Source organism: Mytilinidion resinicola (genome assembly GCF_010093595.1).
Source record: "Mytilinidion resinicola strain CBS 304.34 unplaced genomic scaffold BDZ99scaffold_32, whole genome shotgun sequence".
In the NCBI taxonomy this organism is placed as follows: Eukaryota; Fungi; Ascomycota; class Dothideomycetes; order Mytilinidiales; family Mytilinidiaceae; genus Mytilinidion; species Mytilinidion resinicola.
The window spans coordinates 354,242-371,899 of NW_022985468.1; the positions used below are offsets into that span (position 1 = coordinate 354,242).

Consider the following 17,658-nt stretch of genomic DNA (forward strand, 5'->3'; position numbering starts at 1 on the left):
GGTAGCGGGAGCGGGAGTGTGTTTTGGTGCTGGAGTTGTGGCGATGCATGTGTATCTTGTTGTTGCAAAAGTCTATTGCGAATACCGGCGTGAGCCGAAAGCCCTCTTAAGCGCGGAATGGACGAAGAAAGTGGAAGTGGGCGCGGAAGCGGGACTGGGGGCACGGGCGCGGGTGTGGATATGGATATGGGTATCAAAGACCGCGTGGAACGACGATGGCAGACAGCGTAGTTCGTCCGTGAAAAATCGGGATGGGGTGGAAGCGTCCGCCGCCCGCGTGACGGCTACCGGTGGCGGTGATGACAGCTGCGAGGCCGGTCTACAGGTGCGCCGAAGGAAGCGCCAGCGTTTAATGCGGGATTTTTTTACAATTGGGGGATGAAGATGATGTGTGTGATGTGATTTTGGGGGTACAGGAGTGGAGTATGGGGGAAGAAAAGGGGTAAAATGTGAAGGTGTGTGATTCTGTAAGAATGAAAACAAAAGGCAGCGTTACCTCTGTTCGCCGGACCCAGCGGCCTCACGCGTAGGTGAAGCTCGCCGCGAGTTCAGCTCAGTATTGCGTTCTGTCTCCTCGGTGAGGGTGTCGAGACTGCGGGCGGGTGACGGCGTGTTGTGGTCGCTACGGGGAGTGTGGGTAGGGCTTGCGGGTCTACTTGTCGCGATTTCGTAGGTTGGGAGATTCTCGCTGAGAGGGGTGCGAGCAGGAGTGCGGACGGCGGTGTTGTAGCTGGGGATTTTGGACAGAGCTTCCATGTTGTATTCGGCAGAACCGGACTCTTCGACGGGGTTGGCACTGCCCCTCGTCATGTCGAAGTAGCCTCTGCCAGAGCGATAGCTGTTGGGCTGGCTGCTGCTGCCTTGGTCTTCGGTGTGGGGTGTGCTATTGCCGGACGAGTGAAATGATCTACCTCTATCCGTATTGTTGGGCGGTATGAACCGGGCTTGTCGGCCATTTTGGGCCATGCTGAGGTTGCTGAGACGGGTGTGGAGGGCACTGGCAGAAGCGCCAGGGCCGTCTTCATGTGCAACCGCATCAAGGGTCGTTGGGATGTCCTCGTTGGATCCACTTCGACTCTGGCTGTAGAAGGGCGTGTTGAATCCACTATTGGCGCCACCAGGGGTCATAAAGCCGCTGGTATCAATGCCGTTGTAGAGCTCATCAAGCTGATGTAGTCCGTATAGAGGTGGGGCAGTCTGATTCGCTTCGTCCCGCAAAGCATTGGAAGAGAGTATGTTGTGATCGATGAGCACGCTCTGGTCCTCATTGGGTGGAAGATTGGGTGATATGAATAGATGGAGGTGGTTTTTGACCAAAAGCTAAGAAAAGTCAGAAACTGCCCTAGTTGTGGATTTGATATTTACTGACCTGACTCGTGTGCCCCTCGGGGTTGTGCAGATTCACGTATAATCGCAGTTTGTGCACGATTTTCATGTGATCCGTATCCACCGACTGCCTGCATGACTTCAGTGATCGAGGGAGTTCCAGGGTCATCGAAAAGCGGTGTGACTCGTCGAACAGCTCATCTCCCTCTTCAGCACCGTCGGGAACGAGATTCGCAGAATTCTCGGGCATGTTGCTCTCTGTTGAAGCTACGACCTGGTCTCTGGCATGTGAGATAGTGCGCCCGGTGTACTCGCTGGTCAGGACCATATGCTCTACTACTTCCAACTTGATGGTCGTAATCTCGACGCCTTTCCGTAAAGGAACCAGGACGAAGTCGGCGTGGATCGAGGTGCCGATAATGTAGTTTTTCTGAGGAACGGTGATCTTGTAGGCCAATTTTGAGCCCCAGATATCTTCGTTGATCTGCAAGTCCTTATCAGCAATTGACTCTCCTAGTCATCTCTGGACAGTTTACCTGCTCCATTGGCACAGACTCCATGAGGTCCTGCCCCAGCGTCCGCACAATCCGCACATGCCTTGTTGCACATATCTGCTTCGAGATATATCCCCTGTCCACCACGGCATTCAGATTGTAGACAATGTAGTTTCCCACCAGCCCCTCGACACTCTCGTCCGCATCGCCTGGAATGATAAACTTGAAGGTCCATTCGTGGACGCCCGGGTTAATCTTGTGGGCTTTGTTTTTCACACCGTCAGCAGGGAACAGGTTAAGCTCGTCCTTCAGGAAGGTCCGCTTGGACACAATGGGCTGCGGCGTCACAGTGTTGGTCATCCACCTGCAGTGCCACGGGGCACAAGGTCAGCAAGTCGCGTGTGTGGGTTGTGGGGCTGCGGTGGTACGGGTACGTACGAGATCTTGCGCATGCCGGATAAATTCACTTTTATGCCCCTCACGGCCATAGACTCGTGGTTGGTGAGGACGAGCTTGCCGGTGAGCTCGACCTGCTGGGCTTCGGAGGGGAGGCCATAGAGGACGACGAAGGGGGAGTCTGGCCTGGTGCAGTGGGAGTCAGCTTCCGCGTATTTTTCTTCACGATGCTCGCTAGGAAGGTTGGTATGGTGGTACATGGGTACATACAGGATTTCGAGCGTCGGCCGCGAGACTGCGCTGCCAAAGACGCCAACCGGACCGCGAACCATGATTGCAGACTCTCACGAAGGGATTGCTTGGGACTTCAGCTTCACGGGCGGGGTGTTGTAATAGTGCGGCCGCGGTAGAAAAAGAATTGGGGGCGCGGAGAGACTGGGGGTCTGGATGACGGCGGCAGGCGCAGGGCTACGGATCATTCGACGGGAGAGCAAGCCTCATCCCACGCTGGTCACTGGTGGTGCAGCAGCTGCCGTGCTGCCGTTGACGACACGGCGGGCAAGCAGACACCGACACCGGCTGGAAGTGCTGCTTCGGTGCAGTTGGTGGTGGTGGGCTGGCGCGGCAGGGCGTTCGGCTGGACAAACAGAGGATGCCGAACGGCGCGCGCGGACTGGGTCTCGGGTGGACGGTGGTGCGATAGGGGTCCCTTGGGCCAGAGGACGCGAGGATGCGATTCGCGAGGGGCGAGGCTGCAGCTATCAGAGTCGGGAAGCGTGTCAGGCGTGCCAGGCGTGCCAGGCGTGCCAGGCGTGCCAGGCGTGCTGAGCGAGCGTGATGCAGCCGCCGCTGGGCAGTGTCTCGTCTTATGCCGCCGCCAGAGCGACAGCTGTCTGGGCGCTGGTACCCACGGCCGCCGGATGGGTGTCCCGTTTGTGCGTGTTATCGCTGCGGCCGTCATGGCCAAATTGCTGCATCAAGCTCTGTCTGAGGCCATTCCTCGGCCCCGGCCGCCATTGGCCCGCCGCGCGAAAAGCTTGTCTGCCATCTGCGCCACGCCCGTGACAAGCACTGAGCACCGCACCGCGAACCTTGGAATCCTCCCAGGTCGCGCCTCGGCCCGCAGCAACTTTGCCTGTCACGCTGCTAGCCGCTGCTTTCCTCGCGAGGCCCGCAATTGCTCAAGATAGCGGCCACGACGCGCAGCAGCCCGCAGATTGCGCGCCGGCGAGAGCCTCGCTATCTGCTGTCTCACCGGCAATGGCCCTTTCTCGGCGCGAGAGCCGCCCACTGACGACGTTTTCAACCGCCGGAACCACGTTTTCGATGCTCAACAACAACCCGTCCCCACCGCCGCACGTGCAAAGCCGCCAACAATCCATTTCCGTCCGCTATCATACAGGGTGGAGCCCCGCGTAGGGCTGAAGAAGCCGCCTGCAAACAAAGACACATGTGACTCGGAAGAATTCGGGCCTCGCCCGTTGCGACACCTCACTCGCCCCACTGTGTTCCGTACGCTGGCGTGGCTGGGTATTTTCCGAGGCATCAAAAACAGGAACACGCCGCTGCCTGCCTCTGGTCTACCCGCTGCTCGTCCCAGCACTCGCGCTCGCCGACGTCGTCGACAATGCCCCGTCGTCGCTGCTAGCGCCCTCTTTGGGTCGATCCCAGGTGCGGATATGGCCTGCAATCGCTGTCAGCCAGCCGTCGCCAGACCAGTCAAGCCATGCACATGCTGTGCTCTGGCGCTGCAGTGGCGGCATCGCTTGTGGCACAGGGAGCGGGTTCCTGCACGACATCGCATCGACCCGCCCCGAAGCTTATCTGCCTGCAGAGAAGAAAATTCACTCACCAGTCGCGCACGTCGTTAGAATCACGTCCTCCTCGAATCCCAGCCACGTGAGGGGATGCTCATCTATTGATTTGGCCTGTCGAGCTGTCAGTGGAGCCCATTTCAGATGCTGCAACGTAAACTCACCATGACGGGCGGCAGCATCGCCGTGCGCGCCCGCGGTTCTACCGGGTGGACCGTATCCTCGCCCTCGCCCGCCATGCTGGCCGACGTGAGGTTAGAGTTCGATCGCAGCCGGCTGTTGCTCGATGTGTCTGTGCGAGTCCGTGAGACCTTGAGCGTTGCCGACGCCACGCTGCCGCGGTGTCGTACTGAAGCCTAAACACCATGATCAAAACCCGTCTCGGGGTGCGTTGGCCAGGAAGGCTTACCGCTCTGGGTCGATGCAGCATGCCAACGCTAAAGTCCCACAGCAAAAGTCTGCAGTCCTCCCCCACGCTGCCTATCCGATAGTTGCGCTCATCGCATCGCCATGGATCAAACGCCACAGCCGTGACCCATGAATTGTGACCCTGGCATCGCGCCACTAGCATGCTGTCTTCCAGAGACCATATAGATACCAGGTCATCCTGGCCGCCCGTCACCACGTATCTGCCGTCTGGCGACCAGCATACGCACATGATGCCGCCGTAGTAACTGTTGTAGAGGTCGAGTAATCTGTCTTGTCAGCATTAATCACGCATTCGGCATTGGTCGTGCTTACTGCTCCTTCAAGTAATCGATGATCCTGAACGACCCGTCCTCTGAAACTACCGCAAGATGCCGCGAGTCTGGTGATATGGCCAAAGCGTTGATCTTCGAGTTCGACACCTTCCAGCAAGCCACCGGGTTCGTTTTCTGATTCTTCGAATTTACCGACTTCTTGATTTTTAGAGAAACCTTCTTCTGTTCCTCGTTCAGCCTCTCCAATGATGGTGATTCTTCCTCTGCCACGAATGGTGCATCTTCTTTCTCCTTGTCGTAGACCACCAATGTCCCGTCCGCATGCGCCGCAATGAAAAGGTTCTCGCTATGTGGGAGCCATCGTATCTCCGTTACTGCTGATGGGTTTATTGCGCCCTATAAAGGTTAGAAATCCGCCCTGAAGTCACTAAGCTAGACACTTGCTTACATTTTTGTTTATCCTGACGTACTTTTGTGACATGGGCTCGTACCAAATTATGTCCCCTGTCGAAAACCCTAGCACAATATCGACATGGTTAGGCCCTTTCGTCCCTGGATGGATATCATGACAAAGTGGGTGCGCTTTTGTGAAGAGAATTTTGGTCATGTGCTCTTCCTGTTCAGAATGTTAACATAGCCAACCACAGACATCTGATGACGAACTGTGGGGAAGCCTACCTTTATAGGAGAAGACAAGTCCAGCCATTGCATAGCCCTGTTCACATTGGCGAAGACATATATCCCCTTTGGGTCATGCTCTTGTAACCGTTTCGTCAAGCCTTCGTGTGGAATGACCCTCGATACGAATGACGAATTGCTCTTGACGATATTACTCTTCGGTTTCCGCCGCTTCAGAGGATCCTTGAGGTCTTTTCCGTTCGGTAATGATAGCACAGGATTGCTTTCCCCAAATGCAGGCGCATTGCTTCCATCCAGCGACCCTACCCCATTTGTCATAGGCGGGTGCGAAGCTGTGTCGCTAGCTTGGCTCTGTCCCTCATGAGGGCTCTCTTGTATACTCGGCGGTATCTGCGACACGGTGCTGTTGTTCGTAGTGAGGCGGAACAATTGGGGATGCGATTGCTGTCGCGGCGCGAGCACTAATACAGAGAGCTTCGTGCCAGCCGTGGGCGGTGATAGCGTAGTCGCGAGGGGGTTGTTGTTGTGAATCGGGGCTTCAGAAGGGTGAGGCGGCGGCGTTGCGAGGAGGAGGGCGTCCTTCAAGACGTAGGTTCCTGCCGTGATACGTGCGTGAGTACATCACACGAGCAATTGCGAGAGCATAGATTACCTTCTCCGACAACCAACTGGTGCTCCGGGCCCGTGGGATGCGTGAGGATGTTGTTGGTTTCGATGAGCGGCTGCCCGGGCTGGTTGCCGTACGCCGCAGCTGGGTATCGGGGCGGAGGGGGTAGCACACTGCCAAAAGCACCCATGAGGTCAGTGACTGCATGCGATAGCCTGGTGGCATGATTGGGCTGATGCGTGCGACTTACAACATGGCGGTCGAAACTCGGCGCGGCACTCAGGAACCGTGGTTGTGAGTCGCGACGCTTGTTCTCGCTCTTTGCTATCCACGCGGCTGGGCCAATACCGGCGACGATGTTTCCAGAACCATGGGGCAATGCGACAGGAGGCGGCCTGGTAATGTGGGGTATGGGGAGGATGAGGTGTCGTCGAGGTCCGCATGCGCCGCAGAGGGCCCCGAGTTGCGGCTAGTATGGGCGAAGGCACGGAAGGATGCCTGCTCCCAAGCTTGGTGTCGAGTTCGAAGTCGAGGGCCGCTCTTGGTGGAAGATTGCAGCCGAGACTGGCGAGCGTGTGCGGAGAAGGAGGGCCTTGGGCCGTTGAAGATGTAACTCCGGGCCAAGGAGGCGCCACTTCCTGATATCAAATGCAACCCCGGCGTCGTTCCCAGGTCCAGTCATTGCCAGCGCCCGCAAACCGATCCAGCGGGCTTAACGGCCTCTTCGCCGAGCGCCCATGTACCGTGGTTGGCAGCTCCCTTGAATATAAAGTGGCAGTCTACGTATGCGTGCGAGTTTCATTCTAGAGCTCCGCTCTCGTGACACTTGTCCAGCACTGCTTGGGGTCATCTGGTACATTATTAGAATTTGCAAAGCGACAGTTGAGGCAAACCTACAAAGGTACAAAGGTAATAGCGCTGCGAGTAATCTCGGAGTGCTGACTGCCACTTACATTCAAGGGAGCCTGGTCAGGCGTTCAAGCTCACCCTTGCCGAAAGACAGGGCGGTGCCCGCCCTGTGATGCACCCCTCCCTCCCATCACCCGGCGCAAACACTCGAGCTTCATTCACCAAGCGCACTCACTCATTCCCCCGCTTCACCTGCACTACTTCTAGGAGATGCTCTAAACATGCCTCCTGAGCATGGCGACAGGTACACGCCCTCAAGCTTGATCTCCCACCTATGTCGCGCCATGGCTAACTCGTCCGCCCACACAGTCCGAATCTGTGTATGCGGTGATGAAGGAGTCGGAAAGAGCTCCATTATCACCTCGCTGGTCAAGGATGTCTTCGTCACCACCAAAATCCAACCCGTCCTCCCCCAAGTAACCCTCCCGCCGACCCTGGGCACCCCGGACAATGTCACCACGACCATCGTCGACACCTCCGCATTAGTACACGAGCGCCATACATTGAGGAAGGAACTGCGGAAGTCCAATGTGATACTCTTGGTCTACTCGGACCACTACAGCTATGAGCGGGTTGCGCTGTTTTGGATGCCCTACTTCCGGACTGTGGGCGTGAATGTGCCGGTCGTGCTATGCGCCAACAAATCAGATCTCCAGTCCAGTGGGACAACGCCGCAAGTCGTGTCGGATGAGATGGTGCCGGTCATGAACGAGTTCAAGGAGATTGATTCGTGCATACGGACGAGTGCGAAGGAGCATCACAATATCAACGAGGTCTTCTTCCTCTGCCAGAAAGCAGTCACACACCCTATAGCTCCGCTGTACGATGCAAAGGAAGCTGCCCTGAAACCTGCAGCTGTATCTGCCCTCCAGCGCGTATTCCATCTCTGCGACAAGGACAAGGACGGATACCTGAACGATGCCGAAATCCACGACTTCCAGATGAAATGCTTTGAGAAGCCCTTGGGAGATGACGACCTTCGCAATATCAAACAGTCAATACAACGGTTTGCGCCGCAATCCGCCAGTGACGAGGGAATAGATGGGAAGGGGTTTCTGGTACTCAACAAGATTTTTGCGGAGAAGGGCCGCCATGAAACTATATGGATTATATTGAGGAAGTTCCACTACACGGACAGCCTCAGTTTGAAGGACACCTTCCTACGACCCAAGTTCGACGTGCCCCAGTATTCCTCAGCAGAACTCAGCCCCACTGGATATCGCTTTTTCGTGGATCTATTCCTGCTCTTCGACAAGGACAACGATGGCGGATTGAATGACTCGGAGCTCAAAGCCCTATTCAACCCCACCCCAGGAATCCCACCCTCCTGGGTTGACTCTGCCTTTCCCTCGTGCACGGTACGGAACGAAGCTGGGTATATTACTCTCCAGGGCTGGCTGGCTCAGTGGAGCATGACTACCTTTGAAGAACCCAAGACGACTTTGGAATACCTCGCATATCTTGGATTCGAAAGCACTGATAGAGGAGGCACGACTACCGCACTAAAAGTCACAAAAGCACGCAAGAGACGCAACAAGCCAGGGAGAGTCGAGCGGAATGTCTTCAAATGCTACGTGCTGGGTGCCGGAGGCAGTGGAAAAAGCTCGCTCCTGTCCGCATTCCTCAACAGGCCCTTCAGCCAAACCTACCACCCAACTATCAAGCCTCGAACTGCAGTAAACAGTGTCGAGCTGAAAGGAGGCAAACAGTGCTACTTGATCCTCGAGGAGCTGGGCGAGCTCGAGCCAGCAATACTAGAGAACCAGGCCAAGCTCGACGCCTGTGATCTCCTGTGCTACACATACGACTCCAGCGAGCCCGATAGCTTCGCTCATATCGTCGAGCTGAGGAAGAAGTTCCCTCAGTTGGACTTCTTACCCGCAGTTTACACTGCGCTCAAAGCTGACCAGGACAAGACTATGCAGCGATGCGAGCAGCAGCCAGACGAGTACACCAGCGCGTTGAATATGGCAGCGCCACTGCATGTCAGTGCAACCTGGGGCAGCATCTCGGAGCTGTTTGTCCATGTAAGTGTCCTGTTACACCGTTGTACTTGTCTCACTGACGCCGCTCCAGCTAGCCGAAAGCGCCACTCACCCATCGACAGCATTCCCGAAGCTGGACGATGAGCCCGTCGACCGCACGAACCTGTACCTTGCGCTGGCCGCGATTGTTAGCGTAGCGGCAGTGTCTATAGTGATTTTGAAGCGAAATCTGTCCGCTTCAGCGTAGACATGATGTTGGTTAGCAGGCCGGCAGGGACCCTGGATGATAGGAGTCGATACTCGTAGTGTGTAATATATAATAGCATGCCTCCAGCAATAGCTCACGGCATTATGTGCAAGGGGTGGGGTGCTCTGCCTCACTGCACGTGCAGCCTTTCGAGGCTTTGTGGCTATTTATCTCCACATGTGACTTGACGAATTGTTGCTATTTTTGCTGCATGCGGCGTCCTTTCTTCGACCCTCTTCAGGCTTGCCAAGTGCGCCACGCGAGGCTAGACGGTTGCTGGTGTGGATGGGTACATAAACGGCATCTGGGCGCTTCAACACACGGCGCTTAGATAGTAGACCTATGACAGTGCGGGTGATGTAGATGAGGCCGAGAGGGGCCTGGCCATAGACCATAGATGAGATAGGAGGTCCTGGAAGGAGGCCGCATAACGGGCATCAGCACTGAGGTCCGAATTGGAGAGGCTCGTGCAAGGATGAGCCTGAAGAGGGGTTGCTTGTGGTTGAGCAGGCTGGTGGTGAAGCTTACCTTGATTGCACCGCTCAGTCGCTTGTTCTGCGTGAAGCCAGTGGAGACTGACCACGCTGCTGGTCGAACAACATCACCAATACTGCTGCGATTGAAGAGCCCCCGTGCCAGACCCTCGCTCTCTCCCCACGGTCACTCGCGGTTTGAATCGTCCCGCCGCCGATGCTCCCGGGCGGCCTTAGCGAACGCGCCGAGCACCTTGCACATCGACCTCTCCTCCCCTGGCATGCAAGCAAAGGGTGCTCCTCTATTCTTATTCTCTCCACCACGAGCCCTTCGATGCTACACTCGACCGCTGCCCGGAGCCCCCCACATCTGCTGCGCCCTCGCTGTGGCAGCACCCTCGCCGTGAGGAATGCAGGTGAGCCCAACCCGCGACTGCGACCCACGCCGCCGTGATCTTCACCACCGCATCACCTCCCCCATTGCCCGCCGCATACCTGTCCACTTGCCCTAGGCCGGAAGCCACACCGCGCCGCTCCCCGTTCCTGCTGGCCCCTCTGTACAGTTCGGATGCTAACCCCACCTGCTTCTTCCCAGTCCACCACTCGAGCACGAGAGCTTGAGCTCATGTATCAGGCCAGGCGCGGCCATGCTCCGCAAATCTCCATCAGCGACGACAATCACCATGTCACCGAGGCCATCGGCGATCTGTACGGCGATGAGGATGACTACCTGCCCAAGCGCGACTCGCGTCCGCTGAGCTTCATATCCTCTCCCCTCGGCGAGTCCCTCGAGACCGCTCCCCCTTCATTCGACGCTGCCCGCAGCTCTCCACCGCGATCCCCGCTCAGCCGCACACAATCGAACGAGAGGACTCCCCCAGCGCAGGTCAATGGAAGGCCCAAGATGCTGTCCACCCGCACCTCCTCGTTTGGACGCGAGAACGACCCCAGCCCGCTCTCACCACCCCCTCTAAGCCGGACCAACTCGGACACCGCCAACCAACAGTTCCCCCTAAATGACATAGATTACGAGTCGAGTCCGGCCGCGGTGGCACAGGAGCTGAGTAATTTACAAGCGATTCGGCGGATGTCAATGGACGTGAATGCTTCGGACCCCGATCTTCCCTCGTTCTCCTCTGGTTTCAGCGTTCCATCAGTTGCACCCGCCAACTTCACCGACGATGAAGACCCATCGAAGTTATTTTGGGTTCCTGCAAGGCTACATCCTGAGTTGGCCCCGAAGGAGTTCAAGACATTTATTGAGGAAAAAGTCGATAAAATAAGGCGGAGGTCTGGTGGAGAGGATTCGCTGTCTCCAGATGGTGTAGGCCGTTCTGGATCAGGGTCAGGGTCAGGATCTTTGAAAAGAAAGAAGTCGATGCTGTCGCGGCAGATTGAAGGGCCAAATAATTACCGGGATGGGGCGGATAGATTGGAGAGAAAAAGATCTGAGAGGATACAGGGCGAAGGAAGCACGCCTTTGGCCGATTTGCAGGAGCTGGAACATCTGGTCGAGGATCCAAGCTCGATGATGCGCCGAATGAGCATTGACTCAGCAGCTCGTACATCTACCGACTCGGGTATTGAGCTCACGAGCGAGGACATGCCGATATTGCCACCAAAGTCAGCTGGCCAGCCAACATTGAAGAGATCGACAAGAACAAACTATCGACGTGGAAGTCTTCGAAAGGGGGAAAGGGTGCCATTCTCTAGACGGATGGCTGGACGACAGTCAGAAACTGATACGGAAGAGTCACCAGTATCTTCTCCAACGCACAACAAACACCCAGACCTGCCTACTATAGGACTCACCAGAGTTCAAACAGAGCCAATACATCTGCGGCCAGAAACTGTGGAGAACTTTTCACGCCCTGGCCGGAAACGATCGCCTCCCATAACACCACCTCTACGGAAATCTTCTGAAGATCAACCATTTCAGCAACCTCTCATCACGAAATCCATACCCGAGCAAGAACCAGAGCCGCAATCAAGAAAGTCCCTCCCAGCCAAATCTTTCCACTCCCGCATTGCGTCAAATGGCCGTACCACAGCACCGCTACCTGGCTACACACCTCAGTCCGTTCCTCAAATTATCGAAACGCCGCCTCCGCCCCAGGAACCGCAAAGGTCGTCGTCCTTGCAATTACCAGAAAGGAGTTCCTCCCGTGAAGCTCATCAGCCTCGCCCTATTCAATCTCAAGCGCCGCCGCCTCGTCAACCACCTCCACCGAGACAGCAACCTGCAAGGCCTCCTATGCATCGCACAGGAACCCCTCCTATCAAGACCGACAACCGCACAATTGAGGACATGGCCTCACATCCCTCTCCCCTGCCCGGAAACCAAAGCACACGCACCGATTCGTTATCCTTCATCCCGACGTTTTCTGATGAAAAAGAGAAGAAGTCTGACAAGAAATCGAGAGATAAGAAGGACGCCGAAGGTGGATCGAGGAAGACGAGTTGGGGATGGCTATTAGGAGGCGAAGATAAGCAGAAGGAGAGAGAACGGGAACAGAAAGAGAAGGAAGAAAAGGAGGCTGCAAAAAAGGCCAAGATCAAAGCTAGCAAGGTAGTGGACAAGTCTCATGATAATACCCGACTCGATGTACTCCAGTCTTCGATCGACGGATCGAAGGGAAGGGAAAGTATTGTTATCGACCGAGAAAGTCTCAAGCTAGAGGAAGAACGGAAAAAGGAGAGCACGCGGAAATCTGGAGGCGAAACTAAGAAAGAGAAAAGTGGAATTTTCTCTTCGTTGTTTGGTGGTGAGAAAAAGAAAACCGAGAAAGAAACATCACACAAGAAGGGGAGCTCGATGCGTGGTCTCTCGCCAGAACCACCGCCACGGATACTCAAGCCCGACATCGACTACAACTGGACGCGATTCTCGATCATGGAGGAGCGTGCTATCTACCGGATGGCGCACATCAAGCTTGCCAATCCTCGCCGCGAACTCTACTCACAGGTCCTGCTCAGCAACTTCATGTACTCGTACCTTGCCAAGGTCCAGCAGATGCACCCACAGATGCAGATTGGACAAAAGCAGCAGCAACGGCAAGCTCAGCAGCAGAAGAAGGACCAGCCTGAGGAGTTTTCACAGTATCAGCGGTATCAACAAGTACGACGACTCGAGACTCCACCCTTAATTTCTTTCATAGACTAACATCAAACAGCAGCAAGACCAAGCGGAAAACAAAAAGGCTCCAGGCGCTCAAGAGGATCAAGGCAACCAGGAGGTCCCCGAACACGATAGCCATGGCCAAGCTAGGCCCGACTCCCGCGCATCACAACATACCCAACGCTCTCAGCAATCTCAACACTCCCAGCACTCTCAGCACTCTCAACACTCTCAGCAAGCCGCCCAGCAATCCCACAGCAATTCAAACGGAAATTCTTACAGCGTCTCTAGCGGGCAGGACTATCTCGGTCAACCGCGCAACACCCCGCAAAGCAAGTCACCACCTCCGTCACAAACGCCGTATTACGGTGACGGCATGTTCGACGACGAGTCACCCTCGGAAGAGAACAAAATGTGGTGACCCTAGTGGTCTAGTCAGTTAGGTGGTATAATATCTAACTCTAATAAATCAATCAAATCAAATTATCTTCTACATTACAACAGAGACAGCTCTCATGTTCCCTTCCTCCAAGACCGAATATGTAAATGGCTCTTCTTCTTGGTCCTCTTTCCTTTCCTCTAGTTCTTGTTTCCAAGTGCTCAGAAACTCGTATCGTGTGCTTAGGACGGATAAGGCGTATTTTTGGAAGCAAGCTCGTTTGGGGCGGGGACACATACGCACTCATGAATGCATAGCGAGCGCTACTTTTTCCTTTTACTAGGGCTTTTACGTCTTCTTGTGTGCCCTTTGTGGGGAGCTGGCTGCTGAAGGCTGATTTTTTCTTTTTTTCTTGATGCTGTCGCTACTGCCCGGCTGTAGGCCCGGGACTTTGTTTCTCTGTACGATAATGTTTGGTTTTTCAACTTCCCCAATCGCTCCGTTCATAACCTCCCTCACCTCAATCAACACGGTTGGGTCTTCCACTTCTACTACTTCGGTCTGCTCTTGGACCTAGGGATCTTATAGGGGGTTCGATATGTGGGGCGTAAGAGCGGGATATGGGACTTTGTACAGATTGAGCGTTGACGGAAGACTTAGAAAAGAGACGGGCGGAGTAGGACTAGGAATGGATGGGATGGGATGGGTTGGCATGATCTATCTAGTCTAATGTATTTACCGTTTATGGATAAGGATAAAGGATGTGTTGATGACGTGCATGTGTGCGTGAAGGGGCAGGTGACTTCGGTGACTATCACGTGCGAGGTGAGGTGGGCGGGTATATCTTTCGTTACGGCCACAGGTTTGGATTGGCAGATTAGTTTGAGGTTCGCGATTCTGGTTAAAATCGTGGTATCCATCCATCCATGGGTGGAGTGGATCTAAAATCAACTCCGAACATCTGTATGGAGTGGTGCGGTCTTGGTGGCGGGATCGAAATCCTGGATGATCAAGTCGAATGGTGTCTGCGGTGGCATCGAGTTTTCTGTTCTCATAACCATTATCATCTCTTTACGCAAATTCTGCGACTCTTTAATCCTCTGTTCTTTATCTTCTCTTGATCTCTTATCGATCACCAAGCAATACCTGCCACCAGCAGCGCCTCCGTCAGCTATCCTTATGCTTCATCTTAACGCAATAATCCACATCATCATTATCTACATGCTGTCCTCCTCTCCAACTCCAACCCACTCTCCGCCCATCGCCAGATCCCACTGTCCTTTTTTGATCCGCCCCACACCATATTCCGAAAGTCCTGCGTCTGTTGATCCCCAATCCCCACCCATAAGCAAATCTTTCGCCTGCTGGTTCAGCCGCCACAGTCCCAGGGCCATGTTCGCTCACTGGCCCTCCTTTTGATTCCAACCAACGCACTATCGGGCACTGCCACTTGTTGGTTGCAAGCCGATCTGCTCATCGGGCGATGTGAGCCACGAAAATTCTTGTCTCCACCCCATGAAAACCCATCCTGGCACCTGTTTGACTGCCACCACCCTGCTGGGCCATGGGCCCTCTCTTTGCCACTGGTTGAGAGCCACAGACACTACTCATAGGGCATTTCCAACGGCGGCCTTTGGGGTAGGCGTTTGAGCTACCAGACGGCGCTACCCATAGGCTGTCTATGTAGGTAGGGTGACGACAAAACTGAAACAACAATGTGCACCCGACGCCCTTGCATACATGCAACTTTGCTATACACAAGGGATTTGGAACAGAAAGAGGCCTAGAGTTCATTTGGAATACCACGGCCGAAAGAGATGGAGCAAAAGACCGCGTATGTGTAGAGGAGCCGGACCAGAATCAAACATTATTGTACAAATTAGATATTGCGGAAGACTTAAACGGCTGTCCGTTCGCATTACTTTAACGTGTTCTACATGCATGTGGTGGTTACAAGCGAGTGGTGGCGCTTAATTTTTGGTGCGATTTGGACGTTTTGACACCCCAGCAACCTCAACAACTATAAAAGATTTGAATCTATAACTTAGAATAAAGATATGCATAGCTGTTTCAATATTATAAGACAAATTTTTAGGGTCTCTTGATGGCCACATTTAGTTATAGTAGAGTTTTGGCCCCCTAGCATTGGGTAAGATCTACGATATAATAGAATTACAGAGACACATCACTCCAAACTATTGCCTAGCCATTGAAATGAGCTAAATACTATATGCATTCATATAATCTTATTTAATACTTTATGGTTGTTGAGATTGCTGGGGTGTCAAAACGTCCAAATCGCACCAAAAATTAAGCGCCACCACTCGCTTGTAACCACCACATGCATGTAGAACACGTTATAGGGTAACGCTGAAGTAAGCAGAAAATGACGATATGTGCATAATGGTATAAGGTCCTACCTTCTTGCCAGGGCCGCCTGGGCAGAACTACGCTGAAATAGCGATCGGATTGTTGACATGGCTGCCAAAGGAAGGAAACGCTCGCATCAAACGCATGCTGGCTTTAACCTGAGCGAGCAGCTTTTGTTCGCCCTCCTGGACAGAGCGACTTGCAGGCTCTTCCACGAAAGCCGAATTTGCGGTGGATGGTAGATGCAGGGGAGGTTCGCTGGCCTTAAAAGGTGCACTGGCTCCAGTACCGTCGGCGATCTCTCAATCGGTTGATACTTCTCGACGTATTGCTCTGACATGAAAGCGAGGAAAGTATCTACGTCAGAGAACGTACTCATAGCACCCAAAGAGACGCGTACAACCCCAGGCATCTTTCCCCCGAGCAATTCTGGCGTAAGCGGTTTGCTATAGCGATGGCCAAGAGCAAATATCGCCTTCACATCTGAGGCAGTGAAGTTTTGGAAGGTCGCGATTCCTCCCGGATTGCACAGACCACTAGAACGGAGGTAGATGTTGTGTTCGTCTGCGAGTTTCTCAACGTCGGAGTAGGCTATGGGCATAACCAAAGAGTCCTGAACATTGAAAGCAACTGTGGCGCCTTGGGTTTTGGCATCGCCGTAGATTGCTTCTGGGTCCTTGTAAATCCGACAAACGGGTACACCATTAGCATGGGTGAGGGCGCTCATATGAGGAACTCACCACGCTGCTGGCTGGCTGAAGTAGAAGACGAGAGGCCGCACAGAGCAGCTGATGAAGGGGTTGAAAAACTTGAGGTGGCATGGAGAAAGTATACTTCCCCAAATTAATCCAGAACGCAAAGCGCAGCACATTGATTAGATATCATCGGAGTAAAAGCTCCCTGACGAGCAGATTTCCGCCCTCTGATAGCATCGTGAGGCACAGTACATCCAGAACAGACGCTAGATTAGCACGATTCTCCTACTGCTGCTATGGAGCGGCATATCGTTATTTGAGACCGCTCATTCGCGGGAGAATCTGCCGCTCATTCCCAGGTGCGGAGCTGCTCACGTGGTCAAAGATTCCCAGAAGCTGTTAATGAACAGCCTTTTTCCTATTGAAGCGATGGGTGACGCCAATTTGGGGAGCATAGCCAATTCGGGAGCAAGGCGGGCGCTTGGTATTGGAACATGTGGAGGCATCGACGACGTGGAGCTGAGCTGCTGCACTGCGATGCAAGGAGTCTGCGGGAAGATCATGATACGGCGCGGGAAGTAGATTCGCTAGCACGGAAATAAGAAGATAGAGTCTGGATGGTGAGATGTAAAGCGCGTTGCTTTTTAGCGGGAGGCGATGAGAATCTGGTTGGCTATCATGGACGTCTCATAGAAGCGGTCCACCGGGACGCAGCCGCCTGTGTGGGAACTGTCCAGCGACGTGTGCCTTGAACCGTGATGCTATCTCGACGAAGCAGAAGGCCTATGAGCTATTGCATGTACCGGCGACGGCTGGAAACTGCAGCAGGCAGTCTCGGGGTCCTCGGATTGTACACCAGCATGTCAATCCAGGCAGACAGTTCTTACAGGCTGGCTTTACGACGCGCAAAGCCTCTTAGGGCGGCATGGAGTGCTTGAGTCGAATGGCGGCATCCGAGCCCGGTTGTCAGAAGCCTGGACGCCTCCACCCCATACTCTTCAGTTTGTCCGGGGAATGTGTTGACTCAATGGCTCAATCCTGATCCCGTCAAGCTATCCACAATGTCAACAGACACATACTAGTGGTCAAGCGGCAACTGCTGGATAGGACGCCGAAATTCTGAAGCTAGGAGCTGCGATGCGTGCGCATCATAGTGGACGTCTCTTCTTCCAAATACAACGGGAAGGATCCGAGCTACTGTACCACCATTTTCAGTACACCAATTGGGGGTTGCTGCGCGCGGCTCGGGGAGGTGGTGATGGTGTTGAAGGGTGAGGTCGCCGAAGATGACCCCTGTGGGAACTCTGGGCCCGCTTGGTGGCTGACGCTTCTGTTCTAGAAAACACCATACCTAGGTATCCTCAACTCCTTTTCAGCCCTATCACAGGTCCATCATCAGTCCATCGTCAATCCATCCTTTGCATGCACCTTCAGCCCCGTCTTTTCTTCAACGCCGACTTATGGCACAAAGCTCGGCGTAATCGAATGTGATTTGCAGCATTAGC

The 17,658-nt window shown here is 54.3% G+C and overlaps 6 protein-coding genes across 6 annotated transcripts; 2 read left to right on the top strand and 4 right to left on the bottom strand.

Moving 5' to 3' along the window:
* Positions 1-492: 492 nt before the first annotated feature.
* On the bottom strand, positions 493-2,548 carry BDZ99DRAFT_492159 (carbon catabolite repression protein-like protein cred; the record flags this gene model as incomplete). Its single annotated transcript, XM_033723148.1, has 5 exons — positions 493-1,320; positions 1,370-1,810; positions 1,863-2,184; positions 2,259-2,402; positions 2,487-2,548. 5 exons carry the CDS (start codon positions 2,546-2,548, stop codon positions 493-495), a joined length of 1,797 nt encoding a protein of 598 aa, XP_033569472.1.
* A 179-nt stretch (positions 2,549-2,727) lies between these two features.
* On the bottom strand, positions 2,728-3,177 carry BDZ99DRAFT_576876 (uncharacterized protein; the record flags this gene model as incomplete). The annotated part of the gene is made up of 1 exon (XM_033728621.1): positions 2,728-3,177. The coding sequence occupies one exon, from the start codon at positions 3,175-3,177 to the stop codon at positions 2,728-2,730; it is 450 nt and encodes a 149-aa protein (XP_033569473.1).
* A 736-nt stretch (positions 3,178-3,913) lies between these two features.
* BDZ99DRAFT_206080 (WD40 repeat-like protein) lies at positions 3,914-6,339 on the bottom strand. The gene is made up of 8 exons (XM_033713289.1): positions 6,228-6,339; positions 6,023-6,150; positions 5,410-5,966; positions 5,180-5,347; positions 4,772-5,127; positions 4,440-4,725; positions 4,195-4,386; positions 3,914-4,144 (listed from the first exon to the last, which is right to left on the bottom strand). The coding sequence occupies exons 1-8, from the start codon at positions 6,230-6,232 to the stop codon at positions 4,061-4,063; spliced, it is 1,776 nt and encodes a 591-aa protein (XP_033569474.1). The 5' UTR covers positions 6,233-6,339; the 3' UTR covers positions 3,914-4,060.
* A 688-nt stretch (positions 6,340-7,027) lies between these two features.
* Positions 7,028-9,530, top strand: BDZ99DRAFT_468960 (mitochondrial Rho GTPase). The gene is made up of 3 exons (XM_033721384.1): positions 7,028-7,126; positions 7,192-8,913; positions 8,963-9,530. Exons 1-3 carry the CDS (start codon positions 7,121-7,123, stop codon positions 9,116-9,118), a joined length of 1,884 nt encoding a protein of 627 aa, XP_033569475.1. The 5' UTR covers positions 7,028-7,120; the 3' UTR covers positions 9,119-9,530.
* Positions 9,151-13,570, top strand: BDZ99DRAFT_551363 (uncharacterized protein). The gene is made up of 3 exons (XM_033727021.1): positions 9,151-9,885; positions 10,104-12,709; positions 12,765-13,570. The coding sequence occupies exons 1-3, from the start codon at positions 9,594-9,596 to the stop codon at positions 13,128-13,130; spliced, it is 3,264 nt and encodes a 1,087-aa protein (XP_033569476.1). The 5' UTR covers positions 9,151-9,593; the 3' UTR covers positions 13,131-13,570.
* Positions 13,571-15,351: 1,781 nt separating this feature from the next.
* On the bottom strand, positions 15,352-16,301 carry BDZ99DRAFT_468963 (uncharacterized protein). Its single transcript, XM_033721385.1, has one exon. The coding sequence runs from the start codon at positions 16,183-16,185 to the stop codon at positions 15,595-15,597; it is 591 nt and encodes a 196-aa protein (XP_033569477.1). The 5' UTR covers positions 16,186-16,301; the 3' UTR covers positions 15,352-15,594.
* Positions 16,302-17,658: the final 1,357 nt, after the last annotated feature.

Bases quoted from the DNA above. Each gene is read 5' to 3' on its own strand.
- BDZ99DRAFT_551363 (XM_033727021.1), top strand. From the start codon at position 9,594: ATGAGCCTGAAGAGGGGTTGCTTGTGGTTGAGCAGGCTGGTGGTGAAG. The intron at 9,886-10,103 runs GTGCTCCTCTAT...CACTTGCCCTAG, and splicing joins CCCTGGCATGCAAGCAAAGG to GCCGGAAGCCACACCGCGCC. The intron at 12,710-12,764 runs GTACGACGACTC...AACATCAAACAG, and splicing joins AGTATCAGCGGTATCAACAA to CAGCAAGACCAAGCGGAAAA.
- BDZ99DRAFT_468963 (XM_033721385.1), bottom strand. From the start codon at position 16,185: ATGAGCGCCCTCACCCATGCTAATGGTGTACCCGTTTGTCGGATTTAC.
- BDZ99DRAFT_206080 (XM_033713289.1), bottom strand. The intron at 5,348-5,409 runs GTAGGCTTCCCC...CATTCTGAACAG, and splicing joins ACTTGTCTTCTCCTATAAAG to GAAGAGCACATGACCAAAAT. The intron at 4,387-4,439 runs GTAAGCCTTCCT...CATGGTGTTTAG, and splicing joins TGCTGCATCGACCCAGAGCG to GCTTCAGTACGACACCGCGG.
- BDZ99DRAFT_468960 (XM_033721384.1), top strand. The intron at 8,914-8,962 runs GTAAGTGTCCTG...ACGCCGCTCCAG, and splicing joins TCTCGGAGCTGTTTGTCCAT to CTAGCCGAAAGCGCCACTCA.